This window comes from Salmo salar, chromosome 18 (assembly GCF_965601325.2).
Source record: "Salmo salar chromosome 18, fSalSal1, whole genome shotgun sequence".
In the NCBI taxonomy this organism is placed as follows: Eukaryota; Metazoa; Chordata; class Actinopteri; order Salmoniformes; family Salmonidae; genus Salmo; species Salmo salar.
In genome coordinates, this window is record NC_138308.1 from 94,694,289 (window position 1) to 94,706,160 (window position 11,872).

Below are 11,872 nucleotides of genomic sequence, written 5' to 3' on the forward strand. Positions count from 1 at the left end.
AATGCGGCAAACAAATGAACTTTGTCCTGAATCCAATATCATCACTGAGTATCACTCGTCATATTTCCAAGCGTGGTGGTAGCTGCATCCTGTTATGGGTATGCTTGTCATCAGCAAGGACTAGGGAGGACTAATAGAGCGAAGCAACGGAATAAAGCACAGGCTAAATCCTAGAGGAAAACCTGGTTGTCTGCTTCCCACCAGACACTGGGAGACATTCACATTTCAGCAGGACAAATAATCTAAAACACAAGACCAAATCTACACTGCAGTTGCTAATCAAGAAGACATGGAATGTTCCTGAGTAGGGTAGTTACCATAACCACCATGGGGCACTCTGTTCACAACGTTGACATCAGTAAACCGCTCGCCCACACGACGCCATGCACCATCTACCCGGTACAGTAGAAACCGGGATTCATCCGTGAACAGCACACTTCTCCAGCGTGACAGTGGCCATCGAAGGTGAGCATTTGCCTTCTGAAGTCGGTTACGAGGCCAAACTGCAGTCAGGTCAAGACCCTGGTGAGGACGACGAGCTTCCCTGAGACGGTTTCTGACAGGATGTGCAAACCCACAGTTGATCCCGCAGGTGAAGAAGCCGGAGGTGAGGTCCTGGACTGGCGTGGTTACATGTGGTCTGCTGTTGTGAGGCCGGTTGGATGTACTATCAAGTTCTCTAAAACGACGTTGGAGGAGGCTTATGGTAGAGAAATTAACATTCAATTCTATGGTAACAGCTCTGGTGGACATTGCTGCAGTCAGAATGCCAATTGCACACTCCCTCCCTATCTGTTGCATTATTGTGACAAAACTGCACATTTTTAGTGGCATTTTATTGTCCCCAGCACAAGGTGCACCTTTGTAATGATCATGTTGTTTAATCAGCTTCTTGATATGCCACACCTGTCAGGTGTATGGATTATCTTGGCAAAGGAGAAATGCTCACTAACAGGGATGTAAACACATTTGTGCACAACATCTTAGAGGAATAAGCTTTTTGTGCGTATGGAACATTTCTGGGATCTTTTATTTAAGCTCATAAAACACTTTACATGTTGAGTTTATACTTTGGTTATGTGTGCGTGTGTAAGTAAATAGTGTTTCTCTCTCTCTCCCAGGTACCAGGCGCCCAGGAGTTGGTAGACTTCTCTCCAGTGTACCGATGCCTCCACATCTATACCGTTCTGGTGAGTTCCACCCATCCCCCTCTCCTCCTTTACTTTGAGAGATTCTCAATTCGGTTTTGCTAATTCCTCCGTCCTCGCCTGCTTTTGAAAAAAAACGGTTGAAGGTAATCGAGGAGAGGCATTTCGAAGTAGCAAATCGTTTTTAAATACGTCCTTTTCTCAGAGGAAACGAAAGCTGATTCTAAGGGGGTGTGGCAGAACTCGAGAATGCACATGACTATCCTCGATGAAACGGGGCTGTCGATGAGAGGAGGTGCCTCTTCTGTTCTCCTAACTAATTCACATATCCTTGACCTCTGTTCAGGTCGTGGAGGAGAGAGGACGGTGTTCTGCACCAATGAGAATCTCCTCCATTCATCTCTTCTCTCAATTATTATTTTTTAATATCTCTGATACCATTTTTATTTGATTTTAAATATTCATATCATATCCACAGTGATTTTCTGCATGTTTTCCCCAAATGGACTGAATGAATTAACACCTTAGTTGTTTAATTAAGCACACCCCCTCCACAGCACATATCATCTTGTAGTCTACTGTACTACAGAGATATGCTACTGTGTACTATAGGGACTGAGAGGGAGGGAGGAATGGAGAGGGGGAGGGATGGAGGGAGGAAGAGAAGGGAGGAATGGAGGGAGGAAGAGAAGGAAGGAATGGAGAGGGGGAGGGAGGTAGAGAAGGGAGGAATGGAGAGGGGGAGGGAGGATTGGGGAGAGGGGGAGGGAGGATTGGAGAGAGGGGGAGGGAGGGAGGAATGGAGAGGGGGAGGGACAGGGGGAGGGAGGGAGGAATGGGGGGGGGGAGGAATGGGGGGGGAGGGAGGGAGGAATGGAGAGAGGGAGGAATGGGGAGGGAGGAATGGGGAGGGAGGAATGGGGGGAGGGAGGGAGGAAAGGAGACATGGGGAGGGAGGGAGGGGGGAAGCAGGTGTCTGGGTTGACTGGGTCACGGCTAGGTCAGGGACGAAGCAGGTGACTGGGTCACGGCTAGGTCATGGACGAAGCAGTGGTCTGGTTGTGTGTATTTGGAGGGGTTGTGACCGGGACAGGCCGGTCAGAGGAGAGGAGTCATGGGGTCTGGCAAGGTGTCTGTTTTGAGGCAGTGTCGGTGTGTGTTTGTGTGTAGACAGAGTGTCTAGGTTAAGAGAGAATCATCGAGGGAACGGAAGAGCATGAACTTCGTGAGGAAGGACGGAGAGCTAGGGAGGAGGGACGATACAGAGGTTATAGCAAGGCTAGGGGGAGAGACAGACAGGGCAAGGAAGGAAAGGGGGTGAGGGAGACTGAGGAGATAGGGAGGTCACAGCAAGGACGAGCGAGACTGAGCGTCGAAGATAGGGACAGAGGGCTAGGGAGAGAGTGCACGCGCAGAAGGGTTAAAGTGAGGGCGAGAGTGAGGTGGAGGACAGAGAAGGAGGATGGCTGACCGATGGAGGAAGTTTGGTAGCTAGATAGGGAAAGAAAAGAGTGAAAGAAAGACTGGGAAAGGGAGTAAGGAATGAGATGGGGAGATGTGGAGGAGGAGAGGAGATGTTGTCAAGAGGAGAGTGCAGGAGACAGACTTTGAGACTGAGGAGTGTTGGAGAGTTGAAAAAGTGGAGGGGTTGCCCTGGGGTTAAAAAGTGGAGGGGTTGCCCTGGGGTGGAGAAGGTGGAGGGTTTGCCCTGGGGTGGAGAAGGTGGAGGGTTTGCCCGGGGGCTGAGAAGGTGGAGGGTTTGCCCGGGGGCGGAGAAGGTGGAGGGGTTTGCCCGGGGGCGGAGAAGGTGGAGGGGTTTGCCCGGGGGCGGAGAAAGTGCATGAGGGAGTGTAGGAGAACGAGACTGGGAGGGATGCAGGAGAGAAAGTGAAGGGAAGGAAAGGGGGGATGGAGGAGAGAAAGTGAAGGGAAGGAAAGGGGGGGATGGTGTTGAAAGGTGTGACCTCAACCTCACTTTCTTTTCCCCCTCCCGTTCCCTCGTTTGTTTTGGTTCCTGCCAGCATTCATGTTTGTTTAGTTATGTTGTGTTCTTTACCATTTTTCTTCTCCTTCTCTCCTGTTTTTGTCCTTTGTTTCAGCCTTCATATGAGAGAGAGAGAGACACACACACACACACTCAGAGACACACACACACACAGAGAGAGAGCGAGACACACACACACACACACACACACACACACACACACACACACACACAGAGAAAAGTGGGTTGGTCGTGACCCCATGGAGAACTGTTGTTAGGGCGGTCGGTCCTGGGGACAAAGTGGATGCCGAGGGTGATAGAACAGAGAGCTGCACCACACACACAATGAACTGAACTCTACACGCTCACACAGATAACGTTACAATGTTTATCCCAGATAATAAATAACATGGTACTCAGATAAATAAACATTTAAATCATATCCTAATCGTTGTATTCTTTAAACATTTCATCTTTATTGTTGATATGATTTAAATATTTATTGATTAGTAAAAAATTTCTCCAATTGAGTACTTCTACTAAACCAGGCGAGTACTTCTACTAAACCAGGCGAGTACTTCTACTAAACCAGGCGAGTACTTCTACTAAACCAGGCGAGTACTTCTACTAAACCAGGCGAGTACTTCTACTAAACCAGGCGAGTACTTCTACTAAACCAGGCGAGTACTTCTACTAAACCAGGCGAGTACTTCTACTAAACCAGGCGAGTACTTCTACTAAACCAGGCGAGTACTTCTACTAAACCAGGCGAGTACTTCTACTAAACCAGGCGAGTACTTCTACTAAACCAGGCGAGTACTTCTACTAAACCAGGCGAGTACTTCTACTAAACCAGGCGAGTACTTCTACTAAACCAGGCGAGTACTTCTACTAAACCAGGCGAGTACTTCTACTAAACCAGGCGAGTACTTCTACTAAACCAGGCGAGTACTTCTACTAAACCAGGCGAGTACTTCTACTAAACCAGGCGAGTACTTCTACTAAACCAGGCGAGTACTTCTACTAAACCAGGCGAGTACTTCTACTAAACCAGGCGAGTACTTCTACTAAACCAGGCGAGTACTTCCACTACTAAACCAGGCGAGTACTTCCACTACTAAACCAGGCGAGTACTTCCACTACTAAACCAGGCGAGTACTTCCACTACTAAACCAGGCGAGTACTTCCACTACTAAACCAGGCGAGTACTTCCACTACTAAACCAGGCGAGTACTTCCACTACTAAACCAGGCGAGTACTTCCACTACTAAACCAGGCGAGTACTTCCACTACTAAACCAGGCGAGTACTTCCACTACTAAACCAGGCGAGTACTTCCACTACTAAACCAGGCGAGTACTTCCACTACTAAACCAGGCGAGTACTTCCACTACTAAACCAGGCGAGTACTTCCACTACTAAACCAGGCGAGTACTTCCACTACTAAACCAGGCGAGTACTTCCACTACTAAACCAGGCGAGTACTTCCACTACTAAACCAGGCGAGTACTTCCACTACTAAACCAGGCGAGTACTTCCACTACTAAACCAGGCGAGTACTTCCACTACTAAACCAGGCGAGTACTTCTTCTTCTAGAACATTTGTGTTTCTTATTCTGAACATGATGGCTCGTTATGTGATTGATACCTGGAGGTTGGACAGTTGGAGAAGTGTGTGTGTGTGTGTGTGTGTGTGTGTTCGTTCGTGCCTGTGTTATTAAACGGTCGGTGAAACAGAGTGAAGGGTTCTTCGTGTGTTTCTCGTTTGGTCTGAGGGGAAACTCCATGTAGGGCCAACACTGTTGTTTACATTGATCATAATTTCTATCAGATTTGAGTGTGTGTGTTGGTGTTCTGTGTGTGTGTGTGTACAGTAGAACAAAGGCATATTGTTCAAGTCCAGTCTTCACCATCATGGTAATATGGTGGAATTTAAACATGGGGCGAGAGACGGAGGGAGAGAGGAGAAAACAAAATGAATGTCTTGATTGGAAATGGGATTCTACTTCCAGATTTCGTGGTTTGTGGTTTTGTGTGTTGTCTTTGTGTTTTGTGTGTGTGTGTGTTTGTGTCTGTGTGTGTGTTTGTGTCTGTGTGTGTGTGTGTGTGTGGTTTGTGTGTGTGTTTGTGTGTGTGTTTGTGTCTGTGTGTGTGTGTGGTTTGTGTCTGTTTGTGTCTGTGTGTGTGTGTGTGGTTTGTGTCTGTGTGTGTGTGTGGTTTGTGTCTGTGTGTGTGTGTGTGTGGTTTGTGTCTGTGTGTGTGTGTGTGTGGTTTGTGTCTGTGTGTGTGTGTGTGTGGTTTGTGTGTGTGTGTGGTTTGTGTGTGTGTGTGTGTGGTTTGTGTGTGTGTGTGGTTTGTGTGTGTGTGTGGTTTGTGTGTGTGTGTGGTTTGTGTCTGTGTGTGTGTGTGGTTTGTGTCTGTGTGTGTGTGTGGTTTGTGTCTGTGTGTGTGTGTGTGGTTTGTGTCTTTGTGCGTGTTTCCCAACTGGTAGCACGGTCCTAACGAGGCCCCCCCCCCCCCCACTAAGATGTCTGTTGTTCTGTCTGGCAGTAGAGAACATTCCAGAATCTAGAGACTCTGTTCTGTTCATGCCTAGAGATATCTGCCTTAGACCCTGTAGTCATCGGTAACGTGGCACTGCTTATGTGTTTGGAGCTGTGTGTGTGGTTGGACGATTTGGAGAAGCGTGCGTGTATTATTAAACAATAGTTTAAGCAGAATGAAGGTTTCTTGGTGGTAGTGTGAGGAAATGCAGCCACACGATAGCTGTGTCCTCCCCTGAGGGTCTTCTTGACCTCTGTCTACACCTCACACTTCTCTCCAGAGTGTTAGTGTTGTGTATCTGACTTCATGGACGTTGTCCAGTCAGCTTTACGGCCTGTATTGAAGCTCTGACCTCTTAGTAGAACTACTCTGGAGAACTCCCTGCCCTCTACCCCTCTAAACAGCCTCCCGCTCACTCACTCACTCACTCACTCACCCATCCACTCCACCCTTCCCCTCTTACCCCTTTCCACTCCTCTCCCTCTCATTCTACCCCTCTCCCTCTCATTCTACCCCTCTCCCTCTCATTCTACCCCTCTCCCTCTCATTCTACCCCTCTCCCTCTCATTCTACCCCTCTCCCTCTCATTCTACCCCTCTCCCTCTCATTCTACCCCTCTCCCTCTCATTCTACCCCTCTCCCTCTCATTCTACCCCTCTCCCTCTCATTCTACCCCTCTCCCTCTCATTCTACCCCTCTCCCTCTCATTCTACCCTCTCCCTCTCATTCAACCCCTCTCCCTCTCATTCTACCCCTCTCCCTCTCATTCTACCCCTCTCCCTCTCATTCTACCCCTCTCCCTCTCATTCTACCCCTCTCCCTCTCATTCTACCCCTCTCCCTCTCATTCTACCCCTCTCCCTCTCATTCTACCCCTCTCCCTCTCATTCTACCCCTCTCCCTCTCATTCTACCCCTCTCCCTCTCATTCTACCCCTCTCCCTCTCATTCTACCCCTCTCCCTCTCATTCTATCCCTCTCCCTCTCATTCTATCCCTCTCATTCTCCCCCTCTCCCTCTCATTCTACCCCTCTCCCTCTCATTCTACCCCTCTCCCTCTCATTCTACCCCTCTCCCTCTCATTCTACCCCTCTCCCTCTCATTCTACCCCTCCCCCTCTCATTCTACCCCTCCCCCTCTCATTCTACCCCTCTCCCTCTCATTCTACCCCTCTCCCTCTCATTCTACCCCTCTCCCTCTCATTCTACCCCTCTCCCTCTCATTCTACCCCTCTCCCTCTCATTCTACCCCTCTCCCTCTCATTCTACCCCTCTCCCTCTCATTCTACCCCTCTCCCTCTCATTCTACCCCTCTCATTCTACCCCTCTCCCTCTCCCTCTCATTCTACCCCTCTCCCTCTCATTCTACCCCTCTCCCTCTCATTCTACCCCTCTCCCTCTCATTCTACCCCTTCTCTCTCTCGTTCTCCCTCTCTCGTTCTCCCTCTCTCTCCTTCTCCCACTACCCCGTCTCTCTCTCTCTCATGCACTGTTGTGGTATGTGTCTTCAATAGACATTGTTCTCATTGAGAGAACTACCAAGGTCCTAATTATTCTTAGGAAATTCAACAGTTTATGTCTTCAATCAAATCTCCATTTAGAATTTTATTTTATTGGAAACATTTTTCATTATAACAGCACAGCAGAGGTTTTGGCCTTAGTTTCAGCTTCCCTGGTTGTGGAGGGTTATCAGCCCACCTCTGGTGTCTTATCTGTGCGCTGGGGCGGTACTGTGGGTCCTGGTCTGGGTCTCAGCTAGAGGCAATAAGGGCAGAGACTGGTGCTACTGTTTGAGGAGGATGGAGAGGGGGCCTGGGGTTTATCACTGTAAAGCGGTGTGTGTGTGTGTGTGTGTGTGAGACACTGGTTCAGTCATACTGAAGAACCGGACGAGTATCTGACTGATATGATCCACTTTGAAGAGAGATTGATGACGCCGGTGGAAACGGAACACCTAGTGACTGTCCAATCACTGACTCTCGTTGAATGAGAGTGCCTTTTGTACCCCAATATCAAACTTTTGTTTCTACCGAAATCCTCTTATCTGTTTTTCGCCTTGACTTTCAACCTCTTTCAAATCTTTATTTATTTTTTGTTGTTAATCCAAACCTGTTTTTTAATCAGTTTTACAAATGAAATCAGTTACTGATGAACGTCAATACATGTGGGGATCCAAGGGTTGTCATGGCTACCGCCTCCTCTCTGTTGCCATCGCTCACGGCCGGTCTCTAAGGATGTTGTCCATGTTGTTGTTGTTTTTTACCCAGGGTTCCCGGGAGCAGTTTGAGAACTACTACAGGAATCAGAGAAGGAAACAGGCTCGCCTCGTACTGCAACCCCACTCTAACATGGTAGATATCACCCCTCGCCTCGTACTGCAACCCCACTCTAACATGGTAGATATCACCCCTCGCCTCGTACTGCAACCCCACTCTAACATGGTAGATATCACCCCTCGCCTCGTACTGCAACCCCACTCTAACATGGTAGATATCACCCCTCGCCTCGTACTGCAACCCCACTCTAACATGGTAGATATCACCCCTCGCCTCGTACTGCAACCCCACTCTAACATGGTAGATATCACCCCTCACCTCGTACTGCAACCCCACTCTAACATGGTAGATATCACCCCTCACCTCGTACTGCAACCCCACTCTAACATGGTAGATATCACCCCTCACCTCGTACTGCAACCCCACTCTAACATGGTAGATATCACCCCTCGCCTCGTACTGCAACCCCACTCTAACATGGTAGATATCACCCCTCACCTCGTACTGCGACCCCACTCTAACATGGTAGATATCACCCCTCACCTCGTACTGCAACCCCACTCTAACATGGTAGATATCACCCCTCGCCTCGTACTGCAACCCCACTCTAACATGGTAGATATCACCCCTCGCCTCGTACTGCAACCCCACTCTAACATGGTAGATATCACCCCTCGCCTCGTACTGCAACCCCACTCTAACATGGTAGATATCACCCCTCGCCTCGTACTGCAACCCCACTCTAACATGGTAGATATCACCCCTCACCTCGTACTGCAACCCCACTCTAACATGGTAGATATCACCCCTCACCTCGTACTGCAACCCCACTCTAACATGGTAGATATCACCCCTCACCTCGTACTGCAACCCCACTCTAACATGGTAGATATCACCCCTCACCTCGTACTGCAACCCCACTCTAACATGGTAGATATCACCCCTCGTACTGCAACCCCACTCTAACATGGTAGATATCACCCCTCGTACTGCAACCCCACTCTAACATGGTAGATATCACCCCTCGTACTGCAACCCCACTCTAACATGGTAGATATCACCCCTCGTACTGCAACCCCACTCTAACATGGTAGATATCACCCCTCACCTCGTACTGCAACCCCACTCTAACATGGTAGATATCACCCCTCGCCTCGTACTGCAACCCCACTCTAACATGGTAGATATCACCCCTCGCCTCGTACTGCAACCCCACTCTAACATGGTAGATATCACCCCTCACCTCGTACTGCAACCCCACTCTAACATGGTAGATATCACCCCTCGTACTGCAACCCCACTCTAACATGGTAGATATCACCCCTCGCCTTTTGAGCTGAGAGTAGACACTTACCTACCCTCTCTGCTGTCTGTCCTCTCTGCTGTCTGTCCTCTCTGCTGTCTGTCCTCTCTGCTGTCTGTCCTCTCTGCTGTCTGTCCTCTCTGCTGTCTGTCCTCTCTGCTGTCTGTCCTCTCTGCTGTCCTGTCCTCTCTGCTGTCTGTCCTCTCTGCTGTCTGTCCCTCTCTGCTGTCTGTCCTCTCTGCTGTCTGCCCTCTGGTCTGCTTCTGCTGTCTGTCCTCTCTGCTGTCTGTCCTCTCTGCTGTCTGTCCTCTCTGCTGTCTGCCCTCTCTGCTGTCTGTCCTCTCTGCTGTCTGCCCTCTCTGCTGTCTGTCCTCTCTGCTGTCTGTCCTCTCTGCTGTCTGTCCTCTCTGCTGTCTGCCCTCTCTGCTGTCTGTCCCTCTCTGCTGTCTGTCCTCTCTGCTGTCTGTCCTCTCTGCTGTCTATCCTCCCCATCACACCAACTTCAAAAACAGAAGCCATGTTGTTATTGTCTTTCCAGAGGTCAGTTGTAGTTTGAATCCTATTATTCTTCTCTTTTCTTCATCTAGCACGAAAGCTTGGAAGGATACAGGAGGTACTTCAATCAAATAGTAGGGTAAGTTCTCCACCCCTCCTCTCTTCCTATCCATCTTTCATTCTCCCCTCTATCCATCAATCCATCTAAAATGTTGTATTTCTTGGCATGGATGGATAACATGAACTTACTGGCTAGGATGTGTGTTCAGCTATTCAGTGACACTTCATTTAAAAGCTTACCAGCCTTCCTTGCATGCATACCTCTCTTCCACGCTTCCATCTACCCGTCTTCCCATTCTGACCACACTCTCTTCTTTTCTCCCAACCTCTCCTTTCTCTGGGCTTGCTGGCCTAAAACACACACACACACACACACACACACACACACACACACACACACACACACACAGGAAGGTGTTGAATGAGGATTGATGGTGTGTGGGATGTGAGGTGGCATATCCATGTTATTCCGACAGTCTGGATGGGAATATCGGGAATGTTCACTGTCTGGAGCAGAGAAGACAGACACTTCTCCAAATATCCCATCGACCAGGGCTGTCCCGCTCTGTCTCGCTCTTCTTTCTGTCCGTACTAGTGTTGGGCGATGTCTGGAATGACGGAACGTCCCATCGACCTGTCAAAACATCGTTGATATACGATATATCGTATTTTTGTGTGTTTTGTTTTATCCGGGGCGGGAAGGATGCAATGTAGAGGACTGTAGTTACACACTTTACTCTAGGCTATATGGAATTCTTCTCATTTAAATTGGTACAAAAGCCTACCTCATTGTAGATGGCATCTTCAGCCTACCTCATTGTAGATGGCGTCGGAGGAGAGGATCAGTCTACCTCATTGTAGATGGCATCTTCAGTCTACCTCATTGTAGATGGCATCTTCAGTCTACCTCATTGTAGATGGCATCTTCAGCCTACCTCATTGTAGATGGCATCTTCAGTCTACCTCATTGTAGATGGCATCTTCAGTCTACCTCATTGTAGATGGCATCTTCAGCCTACCTCATTGTAGATGGCATCTTCAGCCTACCTCATTGTAGATGGCATCTTCAGCCTACCTCATTGTAGATGGCATCTTCAGCCTACCTCATTGTAGATGGCATCTTCAGCCTACCTCATTGTAGATGGCATCTTCAGCCTACCTCATTGTAGATGGCATCTTCAGCCTACCTCATTGTAGATGGCATCTTCAGCCTACCTCATTGTAGATGGCATCTTCAGCCTACCTCATTGTAGATGGCATCTTCAGCCTACCTCATTGTAGATGGCATCTTCAGCCTACCTCATTGTAGATGGCATCTTCAGCCTACCTCATTGTAGATGGCATCGGAGGAGACGATGACCCACTGGCATGGTGGAGAGGGAATGAGGTTCTTTGTGATGCATCTCCAACACCGACTCATCCAATAATTTATACAGTTTCCCAGCATATTTAAATCGCTGCTGCGGGAACTTTATTTAATGTCAGTTACGCAAAATGTCAAATCTGACATTTTGCGGTGCTCTAGTGCTCTCCGCTCTCTCTCTCCGCTCTCTCTCTCTCTCTCTCTCTCTCTCTCTCTCTCTCTCTCTCTCTCTCTCTCTCTCTGGAAGCCACGTTGTAATAACTGCCACATATGTTTAAACATTTAGACTATGGCTGAATAGGTCACTTGGCGTGCTGTCGTGAGCTGCCCGACTCCGTTCAGATTGGAAGGCTAGTCCATAATTTGTGACATGACGGCGTCGTCAGTAATGGTGGTGATATTGGGCCAACCCTAATTGATACCGCCGTCTCTCTCTCTCTCTCTCTCTCTCTCTTCCACTAACCTGTATCGTCTTCCCCTTCTCACGTTTTCCTTTTCTCTGTCTCTCTCATTTCCCTCTCTGTCTTTCTATCTCTGACATAATGTCATTATACAATAGTAAATAAAAAGTTATTGTCAAATATGTTAACAATTATTTACCTGGTTAAATAAAAGTCAAACTCTTTTATTTATATTTTTCTGTCTTAACCCTGTCTCTGTCTGTCTCTGTCTGTCTCTGTCTGTCTCTGTCTGTCTCTGTCTG

The 11,872-nt window shown here is 48.5% G+C and overlaps 1 protein-coding gene across 3 annotated transcripts in view; it reads left to right on the forward strand.

Annotated features, from left to right (window-relative positions):
- The window catches only part of exoc6b (exocyst complex component 6B), a 171,569-nt gene that overhangs the window by 65,203 nt on the left and 94,494 nt on the right, over positions 1–11,872 (forward strand). For all 3 annotated transcript variants that reach the window (XM_082965346.1, XM_045701642.2, XM_045701644.2), the window contains exons 8-10: positions 1,122–1,190; positions 7,940–8,023; positions 9,839–9,885. In XM_082965346.1, coding sequence (XP_082821472.1) covers positions 1,122–1,190; positions 7,940–8,023; positions 9,839–9,885 — 200 coding nt within the window. The remainder of the gene's footprint in view (positions 1–1,121; positions 1,191–7,939; positions 8,024–9,838; positions 9,886–11,872) is intronic.